General features: G+C 35.0%; 1 protein-coding gene across 1 annotated transcript in view; it reads right to left on the bottom strand.

Moving 5' to 3' along the window:
• The window catches only part of ABCB5 (ATP binding cassette subfamily B member 5), a 124908-nt gene that overhangs the window by 42619 nt on the left and 55209 nt on the right, over positions 1–27080 (bottom strand). Inside the window, exons 14-18 of the mRNA XM_055314751.1 lie at positions 25096–25257; positions 19750–19890; positions 6569–6712; positions 5546–5654; positions 5301–5377 (exon numbers count right to left, since the gene is read on the bottom strand). Coding sequence (XP_055170726.1) covers positions 5301–5377; positions 5546–5654; positions 6569–6712; positions 19750–19890; positions 25096–25257 — 633 coding nt within the window. The remainder of the gene's footprint in view (positions 1–5300; positions 5378–5545; positions 5655–6568; positions 6713–19749; positions 19891–25095; positions 25258–27080) is intronic.

The raw sequence follows: 27080 nt of genomic DNA, 5'->3' as shown, positions 1-27080 counted from the left end.
CAAAGAACAGACACACAGATCACTGGAACAGAACAGAAAAATCCAGAAATGGACCCACAAGTCTATGGTCAACTAATTTTAGACAAAGCAGGAAAGAGTATTCAATGGAAAAAGTCTCTTCAACAAATGGTGTTGGGAAAACTGGACAGAGATATACAGAAGAATGAAATTGGACCACTTTCTTATACCATACCCAAAAACAAATACAAAATGGATGAAAGGCCTAAATGTGAGACTGGAAGCCATCAAAATCTTAGAGAGGAACACAGGCAGTAACCTCTTTGACATTACCTGTAGCAATTTCATACTAGATAGACATGTCTCTGGAGACAAGGAAAACAAAAGCAAAAATGAATTATTGGAACTTCATCAAGATACAAAGCTGCTGCATAGTGAAGGAAATAATCAACAAAACTAAAAGACATCCTATGGAACTGGATAAGTTATCTGTAAATGACATATCTGATAAAGACTTAGTATCCAAAATCTATAAAAAATTTATCAAACTCAACACCCCAAAATAAATATTCCTTTTAAGAAATGGGCAGAAGTCATGAACATTTTTTTCCAAAGAAGACATATAGATCCCTAACAGACACATGAAAAGATGCTCAACATCACTCATTAACAGGGAAATACAAATCAAAGCCATGATGAGATACCACCTTATACCTGTCAGAAAGGCTAAAATCAACAACATAGGAGACAGCAGATGATGGTAAGGATGTGGAGAAAGGGGAAACCTCTTATACAGGTGGTGAGAATGCAGCCACCGTGGAAAATAGTATGGAGATTCCTCAAAAAGTTAAAAGTGGAACTGCCCTATTACCCAGCAATCACACTACTAGGTATTTACCCAAAGGATACCAAAATGCTGATTTGAAGGGGCACATCCACCCTGATGTTTATAGCAACATTATCAACAATAGCCAAATTACGGAAAAAACCCAAATGTCCACTGACAGATGAATGGATAAAGAAGAGGTGATACACACACACACACACACACACAGACATATTGTGTAATAGAATATTACTTAGTCGTCAAAAAGAATGAAATCTTGCCATTTACAACAGGATAGAACTACAGTGTATTATGCAAAGCAAAATAAGTCAGAGAAAGATAAAGCCTGTATGATTTTACTCTTATGTGGAATTTAAGAAACAAAGCATATACACATAGGGGGAAGGAAAAAAGAAAGGAAAGCAAATTATAAGAGACTCTTAAGTAGAGAGAACACACTGAGGGTTGATGGAGGGACATGGGCGGAGGATGGGCTAAATGGGTGATGGGTATTGGGGAGGGTACTGATGATGAGCCCTGGATGTGTAGGTGAATCACTAAATACTACATCTACAACCAATTTTACCATATATGTTAACTAGCTGGAATTTAAATAAAACTTGAAATTAAAAAAAAAGAAATATTTCCAAACCTTTCTGTCTTAAGCAAGGTTAATGATAAAAAGTCTATCTCCTTCTCTTTAGGATACACATAGGCAAGATTTTCCCTGACACTTCATATTGTGTGAATCTCCCTAGATTGTATAAGCACTGGGCCTTGTGAGAGGCTAACAAGGCAAAAAGGCCAATGTAAAACCCCCGTGGCCAGGAAGCATGCAATCTGAAGGAGATAGGTCAAAAATACAAGCAATAAAAGCATAATATTATAGCCAATTTCATTTTCAACAGCAAATAGAGATAATACTTCTCAGCACTTCTCAGCCTGAGGAATTCTGATTTTCTTTTATTAGCTATTGAATGCTTCCTCCCACTCACTCAAACCACTTATATCTCTTGTGGATTAAAATCATATGGAGCCTGGCTCTGAAAAATGACTTATTTTTAGTAAGTGAAGAGCAAAAGAATTGTTGGCTTATAACTCAGCCAGGACTCTGACACCCAGGTTACATGTTTCTGCCAACAAAGTAAACAGAAGCATAACAGAAAGAGAGCTGTGCATTAATCACACAGTTATGTGAGAAGAAAGTTCCTATGGAGGAATATGGCAAGAGCAAGGGTGGGTACTACCCCAGTATGACAGCACTGTTCTGCAAGCCCTTGTTGGGAAGGTGTTCCAAATAGTTGAGGATACAAGATACCCAAAGGGCATCCTACAGAGTCTGCACTACCAATCATCACTTTGAAAACAACCCCGCTCATGAGCCTAACACGTTGTGAACACACATCAACATCGATAATAACTATAGCATTCTTGAACTGGAAGACATTAGCTGTTTTTTAATTGTATACTCAAAAAAATTAAGACAAACTTTACATTTTCTAATTATTTCTGTATTTCAACATGGCAAGGAATACACAAAGAAATTTTAGGTACAATGTAAAGTAAATATCTGGGAAGGATAATTTATTGTGGAATATTACATTCTTGATTCTAGAGTAACTTGTATAACACACTAGGCATAGGATATATATGTGACAAGTCTCGGTCACTATCTGATGTCTAATCTGCAAGATGTCCAAAATTATTTTCCAACAAGTCAGCAATGTGTACTCTAGGTCCTGCATTCCAATATAGGTAATATATGCTAAAACACTTAGAATTTCTGGAACATAGCTGTTGTTGAGTTAAAGTTAACTTGCTTTTTTTTCTTCTGATAGTCAAATGATTGTAAGTAAAGACAATTGAGTTTTTGATACTAGTAAATCCATTTTTCCTGTCAATAATTATACTACAAGTAAAAAATTTTACAATAACACCATGATGTATAAATTTTTAGTATGCATTTTCTCAATTAATCATCATAACTGTATGAGGTAGATAGTATGACTATCCATGTTTTAAAAATGAAGAAGCCAAGGTACCGAGCGATTGAATAACTTGCCCAAGACCACATAGCTGTCAGGTGCAAGTGAGGCCAGGATTTGAACCTAGGCAGCCAGATGCTGGAGTTTTTAGTCAACTATCAGGTTTTACCTCCCATTTAACTGAAGCATTACAGGTGAGTCTCAGTTACCTGTTTCTCCTGCTTCAGGACTTGTTACCTCAAATCTTTTGGAAGTAGCTTTTTGAGATCCCTTAGTGATCACCATTAATTTTATCATCTCATGATTTAAAGATCCCTAAAGAAGCCCTAGCCAATCTAATTTAAAGAGAAATAGGCAAAAATATGTATCTTTTCAGAAATCCAACAGATCTACAGGTCAATATTTATCATTAAGAAATATAAATTTAGCTTTGAGCAATGAATTATTTACAACCATTGAAGTCAGCAACACTTAGAACATTCTTTTTAACTGGAAGGATGTCAAGTAATCAAATAAAATAACAGATTTTATACCTACAAAAGACCACACCTGATTCTGTAAATACCTCTACCTCAAATGAGGTTTCAAAATAGTTATAAAAAACAGTGCAAGTCTCAGCATGCATTCTAAGCCTTAAAGAGTTTTAGGACAAAAACCAGGTAATAAGAGTTAGGCAAAACTGCACATTAGGAACGTCCCTTACTATAGACAAAACTGAAATTGGGAAGGTATTTATAAAGAAAAGGCCAAATATACGACTCTTCTTTTCCTCCAATTTTAAAAAACAAAGATAAGAAGCAAAAAGAATGGTACAACATGACGAGAGAAAACAAACAATGAGCTGAAAGGGGCTGGGTTGAATTTATGGGTGAATTTAATAACATCTGCTGAATAGACCAGAGTTTCTCTGTGTGTGTCTTTGAATGTGTATGTTTCTTGAAGGATCAGAGTTTTTGGTTTATAAATTGGGCATTCTTATGGGCAGAGGCTATTTTATCCAAGAATGTTACTGTTCAGCTAGCTATACACATGGCTAATGGTAGGCAGAGTATTAATGTCTAGTATCAACCTTCAGGATATTGGATTAACAATAACCACTGGGTTAAACAGGCTCCTGGACCTGAGACTTCACCAAAAACATGCCATTAATGTCTAGCTACAAAGTTCAAAGCAATGTTTGAAAAAGTTATATACATCCTTTTGTTCAAAACATTCAGGCATTCAGGGAACATTGTAAAAAATTCCTGGAAACTTAAAATAAATTTTCTTGAATGTGGAAAAACATAAATTCATACAGAAAAACAAAAATGGGCAAAAATTGTCAATAAGTGAAAAATATAGTATTAGTGATTAAAATCCCACCTAAGAAAATAAAATCCCACCTAATTTCATCAAAGATGAGGGAAGGATATAAAGTATTCATAAATAAAAAGCAAAATTAAAGTACAAGTTCAACTTGAGCAGTTGTGCAGGCATTACATGATTTTATGATCCCTCAAGGAGATTTTTGTTTTTCTGGATTAAGGAGAGTCTTCAATTATTTCTGACAGATCTTTGAGCAGTGAGTGTCAGGCACCAGCTGCTTCAAAGCATCAAGTTGCTATGGGAAACCTTGCTCAGGCTTTACTGAATTTTGTAGCTTATAGTTCCCCAAGAGTACAAAAACCTAGGAATTTTGTTACATGGCAGTCTCCTGAGCACTACTGCTAACTGTCACAAGATGTAAAAACTGGTTTTGACGATTCAGCTAGAGTGGCAGTAATTCTATTTCTGACAAGAAATGACCTCAGCAGGAAGCTATTTGCTCCTGCCCAGGGAGTTCTGGAGACAGAAAGTATGGTGAAGGGCTCCAAATGATTACTGGCTTTCAAGGAACCCAATATATACCTCAGCCTCCTGAAAGAATTTTAGAAGTGCCAATCTGAGACATTCCTGCCATTTGCCCCCAACCTTCACTTCTCAAGATTACTACTGGATCTACCTAGTTTTAGTTCTTTCCTAGGTGTGACTGACCATCTGTGTATGGCAGGCCAACCTGCCAGGGAGCCTGCTACCTGAATTCTTTTCTGATGAAGGACAGAGAGACTGGCTGTTTTCAAAAGTGCAGAGTGAAAAAACTTAAGCTATGCACATGGATGAGACTAGAGGAATTAACTCCTCCTTTTCAAATATGTTCCCTGAGATATTATAACTCTTCTCAGTTTTTATATGGTCTTTCAATCTGATCCAGAACAGTACATTATACATTAAAAAATTGTCAAGATAAACACAAGGAAAAAGGAATAGACTCTAAATCCTGTTTTCTATAAGTTGTATTTTCAAACATAACAATTTTGGACTTGCTTCTATTAGAAAAGTATACTGTAAGAATTCTGATGTTAGATGCTGCTTAGAAACAAAAAGGATGCTTTTAAGGGATCAAAGGAAAGATTATGTCAAGAAATTGACAAAACTACAACTACTTGAAAACTACAAGTTGGAATACTTAAAAATACATTTTAAATAAAATAAGAAAAAAAATCAACACTGACCTGATATAACATGGCTTTAAATGCCAAATGTCTTAATCTCATGGTTAAAATTTCCCCTGCTCTGCCATAAAATAACCCTGGAAAACAAAAAGAAAATCTATATTTATTCTTAATTCTCTTTTCTATTTCTTTGTAACATTTAGTCACTACATTTACTTATTTATATTTTATTATATTATTATTTTTAACTCAGAGAGAATGACACAAAAATAATCATATTCAAACTTGTTTAATTCATTAAAAACTTACCTGAAAGAAATAACTGACAAAGGAAATAACACTCAAAATGACAAATATCATGGAATACATTTCAGCATCATGCTTTAATGTGGTTTTATCAGCATTTTCAAACATCTGAAAAGAAATAGATTTTTTATCAGGTGATTGGAAGAAAACAAAAAGAGGAAGAAAAAACTAAAATGTCTATCCATCAGGAATTTTTGAACAGATTTCAACATAATAAGATTATATGTACATTTCTGGGGAAAAGAAGTATATCATTATTCTATCCACTACATTCATTACATATGATAAAAAATCATTTGCTGTCAACTTTCTCTCTTAAATTATGTAAATATGAGATCAGACGAGTCTTCTGTTATTATTATCATAGTATATTTTCAAAGAAACTTCCAGTTTGTTTGAATTACTATTTCTAATAATTGCTAATAACTTAGGTTTCTTACTATTCTTCTATTTAAGGTACTACCTTGAAATCTGAGACCTTAAAACATGTCCCTAGGCATTGTTCCTAAAATTAGTAATTATACATATATTGGCATCTATACTGACAAAGCATAGCTGTGCAAATCTGAGACTGAAGACTTAACGTGACTGGGTTCTTGAATTCATCAACCTCCTGAGTTCCTTGGCACAATCCCAAGCTCTTGTTATTTCCTCTCCTTGAGCTGGCTGGTAATAAAAAATGGCCATTGTTTGGACTAGTTGAGAGAAGAGTAGTTGTATTTGTCTATTTTATTGCTTCAGTGCTTTGGAATGCTGATACAGCACTGGAGTCAAAATTAGAAAACAAAGTAATTTCTTTACTGATTGCCCAGTCAACAAGGCCCAGCCAAGACTTCACAATAGAGGCTGGTTTATCCCCTGAGAGAACATTAGTTAACCTTCCTATTGTGGATACAACACTATGGGTGATCCACCGCAAGTCCCAATTTCCCCAGAGCTGGGTCAGAGTACAACAGGTCTGTTCTCTCAGGCTTTATTTTGCTTAAAATGCTTAAAAATATTAGCAAGTTAGCTTTACTTACAGTTATGATTTTAGCAAAGATGATGGCAAATACTGGATGAACAGCTCCATTTAGAACAGCAGCCAGTGTCCCCAGAAACACAGAAAGCCATTCAGACTTGATTAATTTAAAAATTTTAAACAGAGAAACTTCAGGAAGACCTGGCTATGAATAAAATGCTTTAGTTAAAACTTCAGTTTGAGAGCATAATGGAACCTACAGAAGTTAGTTAATCTTAAACAGATTTATAATGTAAAATATCATAAATAATAGGTGGCAGAGTTAAAATTAGAATATTTCTCAGAAAATGCTCCACATCACTTGCCATCAGGGAAATACAAATCAAAACCACAATGAGATACCACCTCACACCAGTGAGAATGGGGAAAATTAACAAGACAGGAAACCACAAATGTTGGAGAGGATATGGAGAAAGGGGGACACTCTTGTACTGTTGGTGGGAATGTGAACTGGTGCAGCCACTCTGGAAAACTGTGTGGAGGTTCCTCAAAGAGTTAAAAATAGATCTGCCTTATGACCCACCAATTGCACTGCTGGGGATTTACCCCAAAGATACAGATGCAATGAAACGCCGGGACACCTGCACCCCAATGTTTATAGCAGGAATGTCCACAATAGCCAAACTGTGGAAGGAGCCTCGGTGTCCATCAAAAGAAGAAAGGATAAAGAAGATGTGGTCTATGTATACAATGGAATATTATTCAGTCATTGGAAATGACAAATACCCACCATTTACTTCAAGGTGGATAGAACTGGAGGGTGTTACGCTGAGTGAAGTAAGTCAGTCGAAGAAGGAGAAACATTATATGGTTTCATTCATTCAGGGAATATAAAAAATAGTGAAAGGGATTATAGGGGAAAGGAGAGAAAATGAGTGGGAAATATGAGAGGGTGACAAAATATGAGAGACTCCTAACTCTGGGAAACAAACAAGGGGTAATGGAAGGGGAGGTGGGTGGGGGGATGGGGTGACTGGGTGATGGGCACTGAGGGGGCACTGGATGGGATGAGCACTGGGTGTTATACTATGTTGCCAAATAGAACTCCAATTAAAAAAAAAAACAAAAAAAAAGAATATTTCTCAGAAAAATTTTGCCACCCATATTACTTGATGTCCTCAATATGTAGAAGAATCTTACCCCAAACTATTTGTGCAATTTATCCTTTTGGTATTTCACTGTTACTGTCATTTAAAAAGTACAGTTTAATTTACAAATTCTGACAGCAAAGATTCACAGAAGAAATGACAGACATATTTTCTTTATTTCTGTTAGACTAGATGGAATATTATACCCTAGGATAAGACAAAAGGAAATAAGCATAGATAGGAAGTAAAAATTTTACTAGAATTTCAGGCTTGAAAGTTTTCCAGTTTCATGGCTTATTTACAGAAACATTTTTTTCTTGTTTTAGGGTTCCCATTTACAAGGAAAATGCTGCAGTATCTGAGCATATTACTTAAACTCCCCAAGCTTCAGTTTCTTCATCTTTCTGAGAGTGATGATATCAGTTCCTATCTTCTAGGATTATTTTTAGAATTGAGTTTAATTCAGTATTATTATAGAAGAAGGATTATATTATGTAAAATCTCAGGTCTTATGCAGAGAGAACACTGCAAGTAACCCTTCTGGTAGTATATCTGTCAGCCCTTTATGGGATGTGTGGAGGGTTAATGAGGAGGGAGCGGTCATGATCATTAGATTTCTCCTTGCTCTTGTCCAGCATGTGTAGTAGATTTATTTCAGAAATCTAAAAAATCTTGTAAATAACTTTGTTGTGAGTGATTATTTTGAATGAGAAAGCAGATATTAAAACTTCCTCTTGGCCTTCACTCTTGAAATCATGGCATTTATGAACCTAATAAGAGAATTCTTCAGGAACAACTCTAAAATAGTTTGTAATTCTTGCTTTAATCTTAGTCTGGCAACTATAATGTAAACTGTATTGTTTGAACAATAGAACTTTTAAAATTACTATAATGTAAACTGTATTGTTTGAACAATAGAACTTTTAAAATTCTACAGCCTTTATGATCTATTTTCAGGATGGGTTAACCACAGTTATATTGGGTTACTTAATAATTTGACTATTATCTTTCCTCTGAAGTTTTCTGAATATCATCATTACAAAAAGCCTCAATTTTCAGTTAGGTGACTGTTCAAAAGAATATACAGAAATTTAAAAAGTGGGACAGCCCGGGTGGCTTAGCGGTTTAGCGCCGCCTTTGGCCCAGGGCCTGATCCTGGGGACCCGGGATCAAGTCCCACATCGGGCTCCCTGCATGGAGCCTGCTTCTCTCTCTGCCTGTGTCTCTGCCTCTCTCTCTCTCTCTCTCTCTCTCTCTCTCTCTGTGTCTCTCATGAATAAATAAATAAAATCTTTAAAAAGAAAATAAATTTAAAAAGTTGCATACCAACTCATTGTCAAGCACTGAGCACAGATTTTCCATCAAATTCTTTATAAAATTACCTCATTTTGTAATGAAGCTAAGATTTAGTGTGTTCTAGTACCTAACACCAGTTAAGTTAGAGACAGCAAATGTATGCAAGCTATCTCACTCCTACAGAATAATGTATCCCTTTGACTTTGGAAAAATATACAATAACAGGTAAAAAAAATGGGTATTACTTAAATAATGTTATAAAGATAGAATAAGACAAAAACAAAACGAAAAATTGCAGTAAGAGCATGAAAGTTTTTGTGCTACCTAAATATATTTCAGATTATATCATGTTTTAAGAGAATCTGATATAAAAGTATATGAAATTATAAATATTTTATAATGATATACAAAAGGGCTTTAAAAAGTTAAAAAAAAAGGGTGCTGGGTGGCTCAGTCAGTTAATAGTCCATCTCTTGATTTTGGCACAAGTCATGATCTCAGGTTCAAGAAATGGAGCCCCGTATCTGGCTCCATGCTTAGTGGTGAGTCTGCTTGAGATTCTCTCCCTCATCCTTTCTCTCTGGCCCTCCCCCCTGTTGCTCTCTACCTAAAATAAATAAATAAATCTTAAAAAATTGTTAAAAAAAAACCCTTCCTAAATAATTTTAAATTTCATATTTTAGAGCTGTGATGGGTTATTATAATTTTCATGCAAGTTGGATGTATTTAAAATGTACAACTTGATAAGTTTAGACATCACTACATATCCATGAAACAATTACCCCAGTCAAGATACTGAACATATCCATTACTTCCAGATTCTACTGCATTTTGTAATCCTCTCCTCCCACACCTCTCAGCTGCCAGTCCTCTTCCCCTACATCACTGATATACTTTCTGTCACTACAGATTATTTTGCATTTTCTAAAATTTGATATATGAAATCATACAGTACGTATTCTTTTTCATCTGGCTTCTTTTGCACAACATAATTACTTTGAGATTTATTCATAATATTGTGTAAATTAACATTTCATTCATTTTTATTGCTGAGTAGTACTCCATTGTATGGATATGCCAAAATGTATATATCCATTCACCCATTGACATAAATTTGGGTTTTGGGCTATTAAAAATAAAACTGCTATAAATAGTCTCAGGTCTTTGTGTGGACATATGTTTTCTTTTTTTTATTATTATTTATTTATGATAGTCACAGACAGGGAGAGAGAGAGAGAGGCAGAGACACAGGCAGAGGGAGAAGCAGGCTCCATGCACCGGGAGCCCGACGTGGGATTCGATCCCGGGTCTCCAGGATCGCGCCCTGGGCCAAAGGCAGGCGCCAAACCGCTGCGCCACCCAGGGATCCCCGGACATATGTTTTCATTTCTCTCAGGTAAATACCTAGAGATGGAATAGCTGGATCAGATAGTCGTATGTTCAGCTTTTTAAGAAATTGCCAAACTGTTTTCCAAATTGAGTTTACCATTTCATGTTTCCACCAGGAAAATATGGAGTAATAGTGGCTTCATATCATTGCCAACACTTTGCTAAAGTCAGTCTCTTTAGATACCACCATTCTAATAGATGTGTCATGATATCTCAATTATGAATTTAATTTGCACTTCTCTGATGACTAACAATGTCTGGCATCTTTTCGTATGCTTGTTTCCTATATGCACATCTTCTTTGGCAAAATGTCTATTCAAATCTTTTGCCCATTTTTCAATTGGGTTGCTGGTATTCTTATTATTGTGCTTTGGGAGTTCTTTGTTTATTTTGGACACAGTTCCTTTATATATAACTTACAAATATTTTCTCCCAGATTTTGGTGTATCTTTTCATTTCTTAAAAGTATTTTACAAATAGCAAAGATCTTGATTTTGTGAAGTCTAATTTATCATTTTTTTCTCTTTTATGAATTGTGCCTTTGGTGCTGTATCTAGGAAATCTTTGCTATATTCAAAGCCACAAAGATTTTCTACTGGATTTTCTTATGGAAGTTTTCTAATTTTAGGTTTTATAGTAAGGTCTGTAATCCATTTTGAGTTAATTTTTTATCCATAATCTGAGGTATGGATTGAGGATGATTATTTTGTATATAGTTGTATAGAAGTATAGCATCATTTCTTGAAAAGACTCTACATTCACTATTGGATTGATTTTGGGCTTTTGTTTAAATACAATTAACCATATACGTGTGGGTCTATTTCTTAACTCTATGTTGCTCTATTGACCTATTTGCTTATTTTTGTGCTAATAATAGCACATTATTCCCATTAATATAGCTGTATACTAAGAAGTGAAATTAGGTATGACAAATCCTCCAACTTTGTTCTTTTTCAAAGTTGTTTTGCTTATTTTATCCTTTTGAATTTCCACTTAGAATCAGTTTGTAAAATTTTACAAAAAGCCTGCTGAAATATTGATTGGTATTGCCTTGAACCTGTAGATCAATTTGGGGAGAACTCAAATCCCAATGATATGGAATCTTCTTATTCATGTACATGGTATATCCCTCAATTTATTTAGGTCTCTTTTTATTTTTCTTAGTGATATTTTGTATATTTCAGTGTGTGGATCTTATAATCTTTTATCAAATTTAGCCCCAAGTATTTCATAATTTTGATACTACTGTATGTGACATTATTTTTTAAATTTCAATTCCTATTTTTGATTTTTATATATTGATCATGTATTCTGCAACCTTGCTAAGCTCAATTATCTTTTTAGTACCTTTTTTTGTGTGCATTCCATAGGATGGTTTAGATAGGTAATTGTGTTATTTTTGAATAAAGACAGTTTTCTATTTTTCTTTCCTGTCTGGATGCCTTTTATTTTTTGGCCTTATTGAACATGCTGGAAGTTGGCACAATGTTGACTAGAAATGGTGGGAAGTGTACATCACTGCCTTGTTCTTGATATAAGTTTTTTACCGCTGAGAATATTAGCCATAGATCTTTTGTTGATGCCCTTTATCAGGCTGAGACAATTTCTTTCAATTCCTAGTTTGCTGAGAGTTATTAGGAATAGACAGTACATTTTGTAAAAGGAATTTTCTGCATTGATTGAGATGATTAGCTAGTTATTTCATTTAATTTTTTTAATAGGAAGAATTACATTAATTTCTTAATGTTAAATCAAACTTGTGTTTCTTAGATAAGTCCTACTTGGTGATGATATATTATTCTTTTTATATATTGCTTATTAGATTTACTAAAATTTTGTTAAGAATTTTTCCATCTATGTTCATGAGGGGTATTTATCTATAATGTTATTTTCTTGTAATATCTTTGCTAATTTTGATACCAGAATAATGTTGGTCTCATAGAATAGGAGCTCTCCTCTTCAATTTTCTGATTGGTAGAATTCACCAGTTAAGCCAACTGGGGTTGAGGTTTTCTTTAAGGAAAACGTTTTCATTAAAAATTCAATTTCCTTTTAATAGATATAAGATTTTTTAAGCTATTAATTTATTCTTTTTAAAATTAATTTACTTTTGAGTGGGCTTTGGTAGTTCATGCCTTTCAAAGAATTTGTCCATTTCATCTAAGTTATATGATTTATTTGCATAAATGTTTTCATAAGATTATCTTATTAAAAGAATTTTAATATCTGTAGAGCCTGTTGTGATGTCACCGCTCTCATTCTTGATGTTGGTAATTTGTGTTTTTTTTCTTAAATTTCATATTTTTTAAAAACTTGAGTTATTTTTTTTAAGTTTTATTTTAAAGTCCAGTTGGTTAACATATAGTGTAATTTTTAGTTTCAGGTGTACAATATAGTGTTTATACACTTCCATACATCGGTCATCACAAGTGCAATCCTTAATTCCCATCACCTATTTAATCCACCCCTTCATTCACCTCTTCCCTGGTAACCATCAGTTTGTTCTCTATAGTTAAGAGTATGTTTCTTGGTTTGCTCCTCTCTCTCTCTCTCTCTCTCTCTCTCTCTCTCTCTCTCTTTCCCTTTGCCTGTTTGTTTTGTTTCTTAAATTCCACATATGAGTGAAATCATGTTATTTGTCTTTCTCTGGCTGACTTATTTCGCTTAGCATAATATTCTCTAGCTCCATCCATATCATTGCAAATAGCAAGATTTTATTATTTTTTTATGGTCGAGTAATATTCTGTTGTATATATACTGCATCTTTATCCATTCATCAGTAGATGAACACTTCGGCTGTTTCCATAATTTGGCTATTGTAGATAATGCTTCTAGAAACATCTGGGTGCATGTATTCCTTTGAATTAGTATTTTTGTATTCTTTGGGTAAATACCTAGTAGTGTAATGGCTGGATTGTAGGGTACATTTTGATTATATTTGGTTTTACTTTCATTCAGTTCAAAATACTTTTGAATTTCTCTTTTGATTTCTTCTTTGATACATGCATTATTTGGAAATGAGTTGCCTAGCTTCCAAATATTTCAAGATTTTCAGGCCACTTTCTGTCTTGATTTATTTTATTTTTTTATTTTATTTTATTTTATTTTTTATTTATTTTATTTTATTTTATTTTATTTTATTTTATTTTATTTTATTATTTTATTTTTAAGTAATCTCTACACCTAACATGGGGCTTGAAACTACAACTCTGAAATCAAGAGTTGCATGCTCTACTAACTGAGCCAGCCAGGTGTTCCTCTGTTTTTAATTTCTGATGTAATTCTACCTTGGTTAGGTAATATAATTTTCATTATTTGAATTTAAAAAAATATATTGAGACCTGTAGTATGCTTACAATATGGACTATTTTGATAAATGTTTCAGATGCATTTGAGAAGAATGTGTATTCTTCTTCTGATATGTGGAGTCTTCTGTAAATGTCTATTAGGTTAAGCTGGTTGAGAGTGCTATTAAAGTCATCTCTAGGGATCCCTGGGTGGCGCAGCGGTTTGGCGCCTGCCTTTGGCCCAGGGTGCGATCCTGGGGACCCGGGATCGAATCCCATGTCGGGCTCCTGGTGCATGGAGCCTGCTTCTCCCTCTGCCTATGTCTCTGCCTCTCTCTCTCACTGTGTGCCTATCATAAATAAAAATTAAAAAAACAAATAAAGTCATCTCTATCCCTGTGAATTTTTGTCCATTTGCTCTATCAATATTTAAGAGAGGTATTGAAGTCTCTGACTAAAATGGTAACTTTTTAAAAAAGATTTTATTTGTTTATTCATGAGAGACACAGAAAGAGAGAGAAAGAGGCAGAGACACAGGCAGAGGGAGAAGCAGGCCCCATGCAGGGAGCCTAACATGGGACTCAATCCTGGGTCTCCAGGATCACACCCCAGGCTGAAGGCGGTGCTAAACCGCTAAGCCACCCGGGCTGCCCTAAAATGGTAAATTTTTATTTCTCTTTTCAGTTCTTGATAAATTGATCCTTTTATAATTATGAAAATAGCCTTTTTATTTCTGGTATTTTTTTTCTCTGAAATTGACATTGACTACTATCTACATCACAGTCTACCTTTAAGTAATATCGTATATCATTTAGGAACCTTAAAAATAGAATATTTCCATTTCTCCCTGCTAGTCTTTTGGCTATTGTTTTTATAAATTTTTGCTTATACTTTATTCTGTTATAAGCCTGATAGTATAGTGTTATTTTTTTCTTAGAAAAGTAAATTATTTAAAAAATGTACTTAAAAAAGCATTATTAGGGTGCCTGGATGTCTCAGTCAGTAGAACATGAGAAGTGATTTCAGGGTCATGAGTTCAATCCCCATGTTGGGCATGGAGCCTAATTAAAAGAATTATTAATCATTATTATATTAACACATTTATTTACTATTTTTGATATTTCTCATTCCTTTGTGTAGATTCAGATTTCCATAAGGTATCACCTTCCTTCTGACTGAAGGCTTGCTTTTAACATTTCTGGGAGTGTAGGTCTGCAGGTGATAAATTATTTTAGACTTTTTTTTTTCCTGAAAACTTCTGAACTTTGCCTTCAATTTGGAGAAATATTTTTCTGCATGTAGCATTTTAATTTGAGCTTTTTTCCCTTTTAAGATATTATTCTATTGTCTTCTAGTTTGCCTTGTTTCTAATGAGAAGTTTGTGATTTTATTTTTTTTCCCCTATACATAGTATGCTGATTTTCTCTGGCTGTTTTAAAATTTTCTCCTTATTTTAGGTTTTAAGTAATTTTATTATGATGTGCCTTTGCGTAGTGTAACTTAAGTTTCTTGTATTTGGAATTTATTAAGCTTTTTGAACCTGTGAGTTTTTAGTTTTCATCAAAAAATTTTTCATTGTTTATTCAAAAGTTTTTGCCTTTCTTTTGGGGACATGTGAAAAATAGTTATAGTAACTTCTTATTGGGGGCACCTGGGTGGCTCAGTGGTTGAGCATCTGCCTTTGGCTCTGGTTGTGATCCTGGGATCCTGGGATTGAGTCCCGCATCAGGCTCCCTACCGAGAGCCTGCTTTTCCCTCTGCCTATGTCCCTGCTTCTCTGTGTATCTCTGATGAATAAGTAAATAAAATCTTTAAAACAGAAAGAAAAAACCCACAACTCTTTATTGTTCCTACTAATTCTACCAAGTGTGTCATTTCTGGGTCTGTTTCTATTGATTTAGTTTCTCTTCATTTTGGGAACTCTTCCTGCTTCTTTACTGGTGATTTTTGATTGGATGCTAGACACTAAATTTTACTCATTGGGTTTTTTTTTTTTTGAAAAATTTTATTTATTTATCTAAGAATTTTCAAGATTTTATTTATTTATTAATGAGAGACACAGAGACAGAGAGAGGCAGAGACACAGGCAGAGGGAGAAGAAGGCTCCATACAGGGAGCCTGGCATGGGACTTGTGGGACTCGATCCTGGGCCTCCAGGATCACGCCCTGGGCTAAAGACTGCGCTAAACCGCTGAGCCATCCAGGCTGCCCATTTTTTGAAAAATTTTAAAAAGATTTTTTTTTTTAAAGATTTTATTTACTTGAGAGAGAGAGTGAGAGCGCATGCAGGAACAGGGGGAGGGGCAGAGGGCAAGAAGACTCCCTGCTGAGCTTGGGAGCCTGATGTAGGGCTCTATCCCAGGACCTTGAGATCATGACCTGAACCAAGTTAGATGCTTAGCCACCTGAACCATCTAGGTATCCCAAAGATTTTATTTTTTAAGTAATCCCTATACCCAATATGGGGCTCAAATTATAATCCTGAAATCAAGAGTTGTATGCTCTATCAACCTTTATTGAGCCAGGTGCCACAGTATTTTTGAATTCTTATATATATTATTGAGCTTTATACAGGAACACATTTAGGTTAATTGGAAAGAGTTTGATCCTTTTGAGGTTTGCTTTTAGGTGTTGTTAGTTGGGCTCAGAGCTGCATTTAGCATGGGGCTATTTCCAACCTTCCCCCACCCCTCCCAGGGTAATATCTACCTTAATATCTAACTCAATGACCCATGAATTTAGAAACTGCTCATTCCAGCTGGTTTAATAAGAACTACTCTTAAACTGGTGGTTATCATAGGGGAGGGATGGGTTAAATAGGTGATAGGGATTATGGAGTGCCCTTGTCATGATGAGCACTGGCTGATGTATGGAAGTGTTGAATCACTATACTGTACACCTGAAACTAATATAACATTGTATGTTAACTAACTGGAATTAAAATAAAAACTTAAAAAATAATAAGAACTACTCCTGGCCCTTTGTGAGCCTTTGTGAAAAGATTGTTCTTCCTTTCATCCTTTCTGGTAGATCTTTCCTCCGTCTTTGGCAGTTTTCTCGATAAATGCTCTGATCATTACTTGGATGAAAACTCAATGTAGAACCGATGGAGATCTCTGGAACTCTGAGGAGCTCTCAAAATTCTCTTTTTCATTCTTTACAATGAGGATGCTCCTTAATATGGCTGCCTGGGTTCTGCATGGATATCCCCTTCTAGTTCCAAGGCTTGGAAACAACCCAGGCAGTAATCTGGACCAATGATAAGATTCACCTCATTTGTTTCCCTTTCCTCAAGGACCATGATCTTGTTCTGCCTGATGTCCAATGTTAGAAAACTGTCTTACATGTTTTCTTCCATTTCTTAGGTGTTTCAAGCAGAAAGGTAAATCCAGTTCCTGTTAACCTACCTTGGCTGGAAGCAGAAATCTAATTTTATCTGGATTTCACAGCAATCAACACAAATGATCTCTTCCTCTTTTGTAACACTTTTTTATTTTTATTTTTTAGGAAACAAGGGGAAATTAAATTTATTTTTAAAAATGTTATTTTATTTAAATTAAATTAATTAACATATAGTGTATTATTACTTTCAGAGTTAGAGTTCAGTGACTCCTCAGTTGCATATAACACCCAGTGCTCATTATGTCATGTGCCCTCCTTAATGCCCATCACCCATTTACCCCAGCACCCCTCCCCCAGCAACCCTCAGTTTGTTTCCTATAGCTGTAACTTTTCTGTGTTAGTTTCTATGATACCATACTCCCTTGGCTTTCCTATTATTTTCCAGCCATTCTTTAGGCTCCTTTGTTGGCTACTGCTTTTCTACCGGAATTTAAATTTTGCGGTATCCTGCTTTTCCATTTCCTGTCCTAGTTGCTTCTCCACCTGCAATTTATCTCTCATTAGATAGCTTTAATCAAATCCATCAGGTCCATTAATTAACCATCATCATCTCTCCCATGCCCTGTTCTCCCAGATCTCACTCTGGTTCCCAAACACCATTCTCCACACAGCAGCCAACTCAAATAAATCACTTCATCACTCTTCTGAATAAGACCCTTTTAATGTAGCAGTTCTTAACCTGCTTTGTATCATGGATCCCTGTGTCAGACTGGTGAAGTCTGGGGACTCCTTGCCAGAATTTATAACAATGTGCTAAATTACCCATAGGTCTCAAAGAAAGCCAATTAACTGAAATATAGTATTCAAAATATTTAACAAAAAAATTCGAAGTTATGATACAGTTATGGTTGTGCTTCATTATTAGCACATTAAATAACAAGATAGAATAGTGATGAGTGTAAAGATATTTTAACATATTTATAATAACTGTAATGTGGTATCAAAATTTCTGTGACTTTCAGGGGTGCCTGGGTGGCTCAGTTGGTTAAGCATCTGATTCTTGATACTGGCTTAGGTCATGATTTCAGGGTCATGAGACTCAGCCCAGCATTGGCTCTGAACTCAGTAAAGTCTGCTTGAGATTCTCTCTCTTCTTCTTTCTCTGTTCTACCCCCTGCCCTGCTCACGTGCTCTCTCGCTTTCTCAAATAAATAAGTAAATCTTTTAAAAAACAATTCTGTGATTTTCATTGGTGACATCATTGACATTGGTAATACTATTGTAGTTTGTTGTTTATATTCATAATTAAATTAATTTTTTATCAATGACAGGTGGAAAAAAGTTATGATTTTTTTTTTTCATTCAGGATCATTGTCTCTGAATTCTATCCAGATTTTTCTTGTGGATCATGGACTACTGGTTAAAAACCCCTGGTGACTTTTTGTTAGAGTAAGTAAAGAATCTAAAACTGTTACTATGATCTACAAGGTTCTACATGATCTGGCTCCTGAGTATCTCACACAACACTCTCCCCATCCTCTCTTCTTATTCACTGTGCCCCCAACTCCTTATTTAACTATTCTTCCTATTTAAAATAATACCATCTTTGTCCTGATTACTGATTTATTACCTCTTGGGTTCAAATTCACTCTTTTGCCTTATACATATTTTCCATTTACCAGCTAGTAAGATGCCAAGCCCTGTCTGTTGAGGGTACTTGAAAAACATTGCAGGAGGAGGGAATTTTTCTTCCTGCTCTTTCTACTGGCTTACCGGGTAGGCTCCTCCAGGATAAGCTTTTTTTCTCTACTGCTTTGCTTGCACAGTTTTGTTAAGAATTAGGTACCTGCTGAGTACAGTTTTATCCTATGTTTGGCCACCAAGTGCTTTCTCCAGCTCTTTGCTTAGCCAGGAGAGGTGTAACTGTGGGACTCAGAGAGCACTGGGCTGTGTTTCAGCCAGGTCACTAATGCCCTCATCCTCCTACACATGGAACTGTGCTTAACTCCTGAGGAGGGCAACCTTCCCAGCTCCTGGTTCCAACAGTGCGCCGGAGCTTCTCCTGGTACCAAGTAGGCTCTGGCATGCAATAGGACAGATTTCCGGCAAACTCTACCAAGTGAGGTAACTTAGCAACTTCTCTGCCATCCAATGAACTAAAGCTGCACTCTTTGAAGTGAGGCATGAATCTCAGCCTTGGAAGGAAGAATGAGGGCTCTTCCTTGGGTCTCTAGTTCAACTTCAGTAGTGGTTGCTACTTCTATCCGCTACTTCTGCATTCTTTAGAGTTCTCTTAGTTTTCACTAGCCAATTACTCTTATGCCTAAAGGAACTAGAAAAAGAAGAACAAAGCCCATTCTTAAGAGATTTCTTGCCCCCCAAATGACCTGTGACATAAATACAGTCTTTTTTGAGGGCATCTCTCTCTCTCTCTTTAAGATTTTATTTATTTATTAATGAGAGACACAGAGAGAGAGGCAGAGACATAGGCAGAGAGAGAAGCAGGTTCCCCACAAGGGACCTCATGTGGAACTCAATCCCAGGACCCTGGATCATGACCTGAGCCAAAGGCAGACATTTAACCACTGAGCCACCCAAGCACCCCTGAGGGCCTCTTTCTTAGAGCATCACAGTGACATTATAGTGAAGTTTGGGAAAGACATGTTTTGTACAATTAGCACTACAGTAATATGTTATTGTAAACTCTAAATATTACAAGAGTTAGATAAAACATAATTGGAGAACATGTAGATAAAACTTGTTGATAGCTAAACCATTACCTCTTTATATTGGATGGATTCCTCAGACTTGTCAAGAAGGTCTGACTTGATGCTATTCATAGAGCACAGAGGAACTGAGTTGATATGTTTTTCAATAGAATATGCTATTGATTCTATCTGTTCATCAGCTTTTTTAATATCCTTAAATGAAGAATATACATGTTACCATTAGAATAATGTTTTCAAAATTCAAAAGACTTTTAGTAAGCATTCCTTTAAAGTTGTATTGCCTCTGATACTGAAAGTGATACATTCCTGTGCAGCTTTTTTTTTTAATGATTTTTATTTATTTATTCATGAGAGAGGCAGAGACATAGGCAAAGGAAGAAGTAGGCTCCATGCAGGGAGCCCATTGTGGGACTCAATCCCAGGACTCCAGGATCACACCCTGAGCCAAAGGCAGACACTCAACCGCTGAGCCACCTAGGCTTCCCTCCTGTGCAGCTTTTGTTGAAGTTTTCAGGCTTAATAGGGAGCTGGTAATTCCAACTTATACTAAAATGTTGGTGGATGACGATAGCTTATTGTGTCTTTTTTTTCAAAGGCCTATATAATTAACTGGAGAAAACAATGCCTTAGTTCAAAAGAATTATTCCATTAGTAGGGACAGATTTTAGTAAAAAGAGCTTTGTGAGGGAGATGACACAGATACTCTTTCTGACTCCTCCTTTCTATCTAATCTTTTCTGGAGCTTATAAGCCTAATAACATAGCTAAGCACTTAAATGTGATGCTGGCCCTGGGCCTGAGGAAGATCTTAGGAGACAAGAACATTTTCCAGGTCTGCAACTGCTGCCCGTTCCAAACTGTTCAGAAAGCAAAATCAATTGGACCAGCTCCCACAGGACAAGAAATCCCAGAGACATTAGTTAACTTTAAAAAGACTGTTTAAATCCTAGGATAGGATGACATTCTAAACCAGACTGCTGTAAATCTAGTTTTTGCTTTTCTTGCTACTCAGAGAAATGAGACCAAATTTAGTGAAACAAAAGAGCTACATATTCTCTGCTCATTTGAATGTGGTGTGAGTAAATCTGTGACTTCCCCATGAAGACATGGGGAGGGAGACAAGACAGAAATGAGCAGCCCAGTTTGGATGATGGTGTCCCAGACCAGGGTTGGGAACAGAGGTAGAAAGCCTTAGGTGGATTTAGGTGAAAAGGAGAATATGCACATGGAAGGCTTTCCATGACTGTGATTATTTGACAAACTTAATAACTGTTAATCAGGCATCTCAAAGTACAATAAACGTTAGCCAGCCTTGTAGTATCCCTAATCAGACATTCTTCTATGCTATCACTTTCTCTTTTTTTTTCTAGAAATTTCTCTATGAAGAAAGAAATCTTTTATTTGGCTTTTTTTTCAGGAGCCATTTACTTTGTGTCAAATTTTTTGTTTATTGTTTTTTTTTTTTTGGTGGCAAGTTTAAAATAAAATTTCAACCTCTTCTCAAAATAAATTTTTCTAAGAATGTTCTTTAACAGGTCAAAGACAAGTTATTTTCCTGACAAGGCTGCTAAACAAAATAATGATCACAGGAAGTTTTGGTATGTATCTCTCTTTACTTGTTTTTACTTCATTTTCATGTGAAAAATCACTAAAGGAATAGGTCTGAAAATAATCATGTATGTTCAAGATAAATAATTATAGCATTAATCTTTCTGGTTTGAATTTTTCTAAAAAGTTTGATTGGATAATGCTAGTATTAGTAATATAATAAAATTTAGTATACCAACAATGATTCTAAGCACTTTACATGAATGATTCATTTAATTTCACAGTAATTCATAAATAAATTATTATTATTTTCCCCATGTTAAAGATTAGAAAACTGAGGCACAGAAAATTTAAATAACTCACCTAAGGTCCTAAAACTAGTAAGTGGCAGAGTCAGGATTTCAAATTAATAGTGTCTCCAGAGCCCATAACCCCTAATCACTGCTATGCTGCTTCTTGGAAATGATTCTATTATCAACATTAACTTTGTAGTACTTATGATCATCATGGAGTCTAATAAACTGATTCATTTGGACGCTATACGTATAGTGGCAAATAAACACTTCTAGAGTTTCAGAAATGAATTACTGCATATGTAGATATCAAGGATGTTATATTTACTATGTAGTACCCAGAATACTGTAGTTGTTCATTTAATATTAATGGTATTGTTTTATCAGGATGAACATTATTTTGGGAGACTACCAATCCATTTTGAATAAGGTGTTTTAAATATTTATATATTTATACCACAAATACTCCACTTTAATTTTCCTAACATTGTGAAACTCTTTAACTTAAGACCTAATAATAGAGTTTTTGTTTAATTTTAATGAAAAATAAGGACATATTACTTCAAAGAAAGATCTCAGTGTAGTAGTTTAAAAACAAATCTCAAAATAGGGTTCGTTTAACCATAGCTATTTTATTATTATTTTATTTATTTATTTATTTTATTTATTTATTTATTTATTTTAAAACACTTTTATTTATGCATGAGAGACACACACACAGAGAGAGAGAGGCAGAGACACAGGCAGAGGGAGAAGCAGGCTTCATGCAGGGAGCCCGACGTGGGACTCGATCCTGAGTCTCCAGGATCAGGCCCTGGGTTGAAGGCGGCGCTTAAACAACTTAGCCACCAGGGCTGCCCTATATTTATTTTAAATAAGTTTGACAATATTGAACTTAATAATTTTAGAAATTATTAAGTCTACTCTGGAATGAAAATGATGCAAATTTAGCATATAAAACCTAACTTATTTATTTATTTATTTATTTATTTATTTATTTATTTATGATTTTATTTATTTATTCCTGAGAGACACAGAGAGAGAGAGAGAGAGATAGAGAGAGATAGAGAGAGAGAGGCAGAGTCACAGGATAGGGAGAAGCAGGCTCCATGCAGGGGGAGCCTGATGTGGGACTCAATCCTGGGTCTCTAGGATTAGGCCCTGGGCTGAAGGCAGCGCTAAACCGCTGAGCCACCCGGGCTGCCCTAACTTTTATTTTTAAAGTAAAATATGGCCTAATGTGAAATAAACTGAATTCGAAGTGTTTGAGTCAATATAAGTTATATTTTCAAACTTTTAAATAATTATCACTGCTTTATAGCAGGATAAAGCTATAAAGAAAGCTAGGGTTTTTGAAGTTTTAAGTTTGATGAAGAGATGGAGGATAATAACTTTCTAAATTTCCTAATTTGTGAAATAATATTATTTATTAAGTTTTAAATTTTAATTCCAGCATAGTTAACATACAGTGTTATATTAATTTCACATGTACAATATAGTGATATAGTGATAGATGTATAGATTTAACAATTCTATACATTGCTCAGTGCTGGTCATGATAAGTGTACTCTTTAATCTGCATCACCTATTTAATCTACAGTCCCTCCCATCTACCTCCCCTTTGGTAACTATCAGTTTGTTCTCTATAGTTAAAGAGTCTCTTTCTTTTTTTCCCTCTTGCTTATTATTATTTTTTGTTTGTTTCTTAAATTCCACATACGAGTAAAATGGTATTTGTCTTTCTCTCACTGACCTATTTCACTGAGTATTATACTCTGTAGCTCCATCCATGTTGTTGCAAATGGCAAGATTTCATTAGTTTTTTATGGCTGAGTAATTTTCTATTGTATATACACACCACATCTTCTTTACCCATTTATCAATTGATGAACACTTGGGTTGCTTCCATAATTTAGCTATTATAAAAGACTGTAATAAAATAGGGGTGTATGTTTCCCTTTGAATCAGTATTTTTGTATTTTTTTTGGGTAAATACCAAGTAGTGTAATTACTGGATAATAGGATAGTTCTATTTTTAACTTTTTGAGGACCCTTCATACTGTTTTCTACAGTGACTTCAACAGTTTGCATTCCCACCAATAGTGTATGAGGGTTCCTTTTTGTTCACATTTTCACCAACACTTGTTGTTTCTTGGATTTCTTATTTTAGTCATTCTGATGGGTGTGAGGTGATATTTCATTGAAGTTTTGATTTGAATTTCCCTGACGATGAGTGATGTTGAGCATCTTTTCACACTGAGCATCTGAATATCTTCTTTGGAGAAATGCCTATTCATGTCTTCTATCCATTTTTAATTGGATTTGCTTTTTTGGTGTTGAGTTGTATAAATCCTTTATATTTGAAATAATAATATTGACATAAAAATATAATCAGAACGTTGAAGAAGTGAAATAAACTGCAAAGAGGTGAGATTTGTTGTCTGTAGATGACTCCATGGACAGAAGGCTACCTTTCAGGTCAAGAGAATAAGGCCGGGCCAGAAGGACAAAGTTAGCTACAGCCTAATTCCTATCATTTATATTAATGTGTCCTAATGAAAAAAACTATGTGAGATCACAGGGCATGCAGAAATATGGACCCTAAAATCAAGGAATTTGCCAGAGTGCTTCCAGCATTATCATGTCTTCTATTGATTGGCTATCATAAGCTTTCTGGTCTACCTGAGATGATATCATTTATACACATACATTTGTGTGCACATCTCTTCAGGCATTTATTAAGCAAGCATTTACTGAGTGCCCTTCAGGCATTTATTAAACAGGCATATATTGAGTGCCCACTGTCAGGCACTGTGTTAGGTGATTTACATAGTAAAGTAAATCAGCGTGGATAAAAAAAAAAGAACAAACCCTCTGCATGGCTTCTAAGAAATTTCATGATTTGGATTTGTATATAAAAATACAACTATTTTAAAAAAATACAACTATTTTTCATTATTCTACCAACAATCATCTTTACTCATGGAAGGAAGGCTGGCCTCCTTTCTGTTTGTTGCACACCAAGCTCCTTACCTCTGCGGTGCTGTTCTACCTACATAGATTCTCCTCTTCTTCTAACTTCCACCTTCTAGCCTTCAAGGTCTCTTCGTAAAACCTTCCATGGGTAATCTAGCTCCCCTTTTCCCCACCAATGTTGTTATTTCTAAAATATGTATCATTTATAGACAGGATTCTGTATTTTGCCTGTGTAGCTAAGTTTTAAATATTTAAGCAGAGATTATATGTTAAATTTGTATTCTGATGAAAAGATCACTGTATATAGATTCTGTTCTGGATTTGCCATGTACAAGCTTTGAAGCCTATTTGCAGTGTGTCTGGCAACTATTAGGTGTTATATACCCATTATTTCTTTAATTTTCATCATATTATCCATGATGAGGATATTAGTCACATTGAGTTTCTTTATTGAGGAATTATAAATAAACCCTGGTTGCTTTGTGAAACCCAAGATTATCATTCAGGACTTCTGTGGTATGATCTCTGAAAAGTTAAAAAAAAAAAACCAGCTAACACAGCATTATGTTACATTAACATACCTGTGTCATTGCAAGCGAATAATATAGACCTTGCTTTGCCATTAGTTCAGCATGTGTTCCTTTTTCCACCACCATCCCGTCTTTTATGGTCACGATCAGATCTGCACTTCGAATAGTGGAAAGACGATGTGCTATGACAATTGTAGTCCGACCTTTGCTTGCCTACAAAACAGTAAGTATAGAAAATAAATATGAAATTAATAGAAATAAACTGCTATATTTGATAAAGCTTACTGTAGGATTATTTTACTATTTTTAAGATTTATTTGAGAGAGAGTGTGCACTTGCAAAGGAGCAGAGGAAGAGGGAGAGAAAGAATCTCAAGCACACTCCCCATGGAGCACAAAGCCTAACACAGAGCTTTATCTCACAACCTGAGATCATGACCTGAGCCAAAATCAAGAGTTGGATGCTCAACCAGTGGAGCCACCCAGGTGTCCCTGTAGTATTATTTTAAATATCAAGGGAACTTATCTGTTAATATAGAAATTTGGACTTTAATAGATTAGGGAAGCCAATAAAAATTAGGATAAAAAGAAAGTCAGAAAGTTAATTAGATTATAATTTAGTGGATTTATAAAATTATAGTATCTTGAACTTGACAGGAAACTAAAGATCATTTAATCTGAGCTATGTGATAGCTGCGTAGCTATTAGTAACTAAAAAGTAATCCAATAATTTAAACTCACTGTTTTCTTCATCTCTAAAATGAGGATATTACTTAACTGGTTGGGTATGAATTCAAGGTAATAATACATGTCTTTAACATTTTCCACAAGTATCTTAGACATATGAAAAAATACACATAAATGTATAGATCAATGCATTTCACAAGCCAAATATATCCAATGCATAGTATCCAGATTTTAGAAAGGTCGTACTAGCACCCTGAGACCTTCTTCAATCATTGTTACTGTTCATCTACACCAACAGTAATCACTATCCTGACTTTAAACAGCATGGATTAGTTTTGATTTTCTGTTGTATTTTACATAAGTGGAACCATGCAGTATATACCCTTCTATGTCTGTGAATCTTTGTTCAACATTATGTTTTTTGATATTCATCCATTTTGTTGTATATAGTTGTAGATCATTTGTTCTTATTACTGAATAAAATTCCATTGTATATACCACAGTTTATTTATCCATACTATTGCTGATTGACATTTGGATACTTTCAGGGTTTTTTTTCTATTATGAATAGATTCCTATACATGTTTATTTGATGAACATATGTACAGAATTCTACTAGTGTACATAGAGGAGGAGAAGAACTGCTGAGTCATATGCTTTAGATTCTGCCAAATAGCTTTTTAAAGTGATTGCTCCAATTTATAAACCCCTCAAAGTATAGGAGAGTTATGACTACCCTATATTCTCACTAATACTTGGTACTTTCTTTGGTAGATGGGTACTATCATATTGTGGCTTTATTTGTATTTCCCTGGTGACTCATTAAGTTGAACAATTTTCATATGGTTGGTGACAATACGGATATTCTCTGTTGTGAATTATCAGGTTTTGCTTGGTTTTCTGTTGGAACTGTTTTATTCTTATCAGTTTTCAGGACTTGTTTAGATATTCTATATATGAGGACTTAGTCACCTAAGATGTATTACAGCGATTTCCCCCGGCCCCATCAAGTGGTTGTTTTTTACTCTTTATGATATCTTTAGGAACAGAATTAAAAAATTTTGGGATGCCTGGGTGGCTTATCGATTGAGCATCTGCCTTTGGCTCAGGGCATAATCCCGGAATCACGGGACTACGTCCCACATTGGGCTCCCTGCATGGAGCCTGCCTCTCCCTCTACCTATATCTCTGCCTCTCTCTCTCTGTCTCTCATGAATAAATAAATAAAATCTTTTAAAAAATTAGTGAAGTGCAATTTTTCAACTTTTTGTATAATTTATGTTTTTTGTGTTCTATTTTAGGAAATCTTTACATAAATCTTTAATGTCACATAGATGTTTTCCTATTTTT

Source organism: Nyctereutes procyonoides, unplaced genomic scaffold, assembly GCF_905146905.1.
Source record: "Nyctereutes procyonoides isolate TBG_1078 unplaced genomic scaffold, NYPRO_anot_genome, whole genome shotgun sequence".
Taxonomy (NCBI): domain Eukaryota; kingdom Metazoa; phylum Chordata; class Mammalia; order Carnivora; family Canidae; genus Nyctereutes; species Nyctereutes procyonoides.
This window is presented reverse-complemented; position numbering and strand designations above follow the sequence as displayed.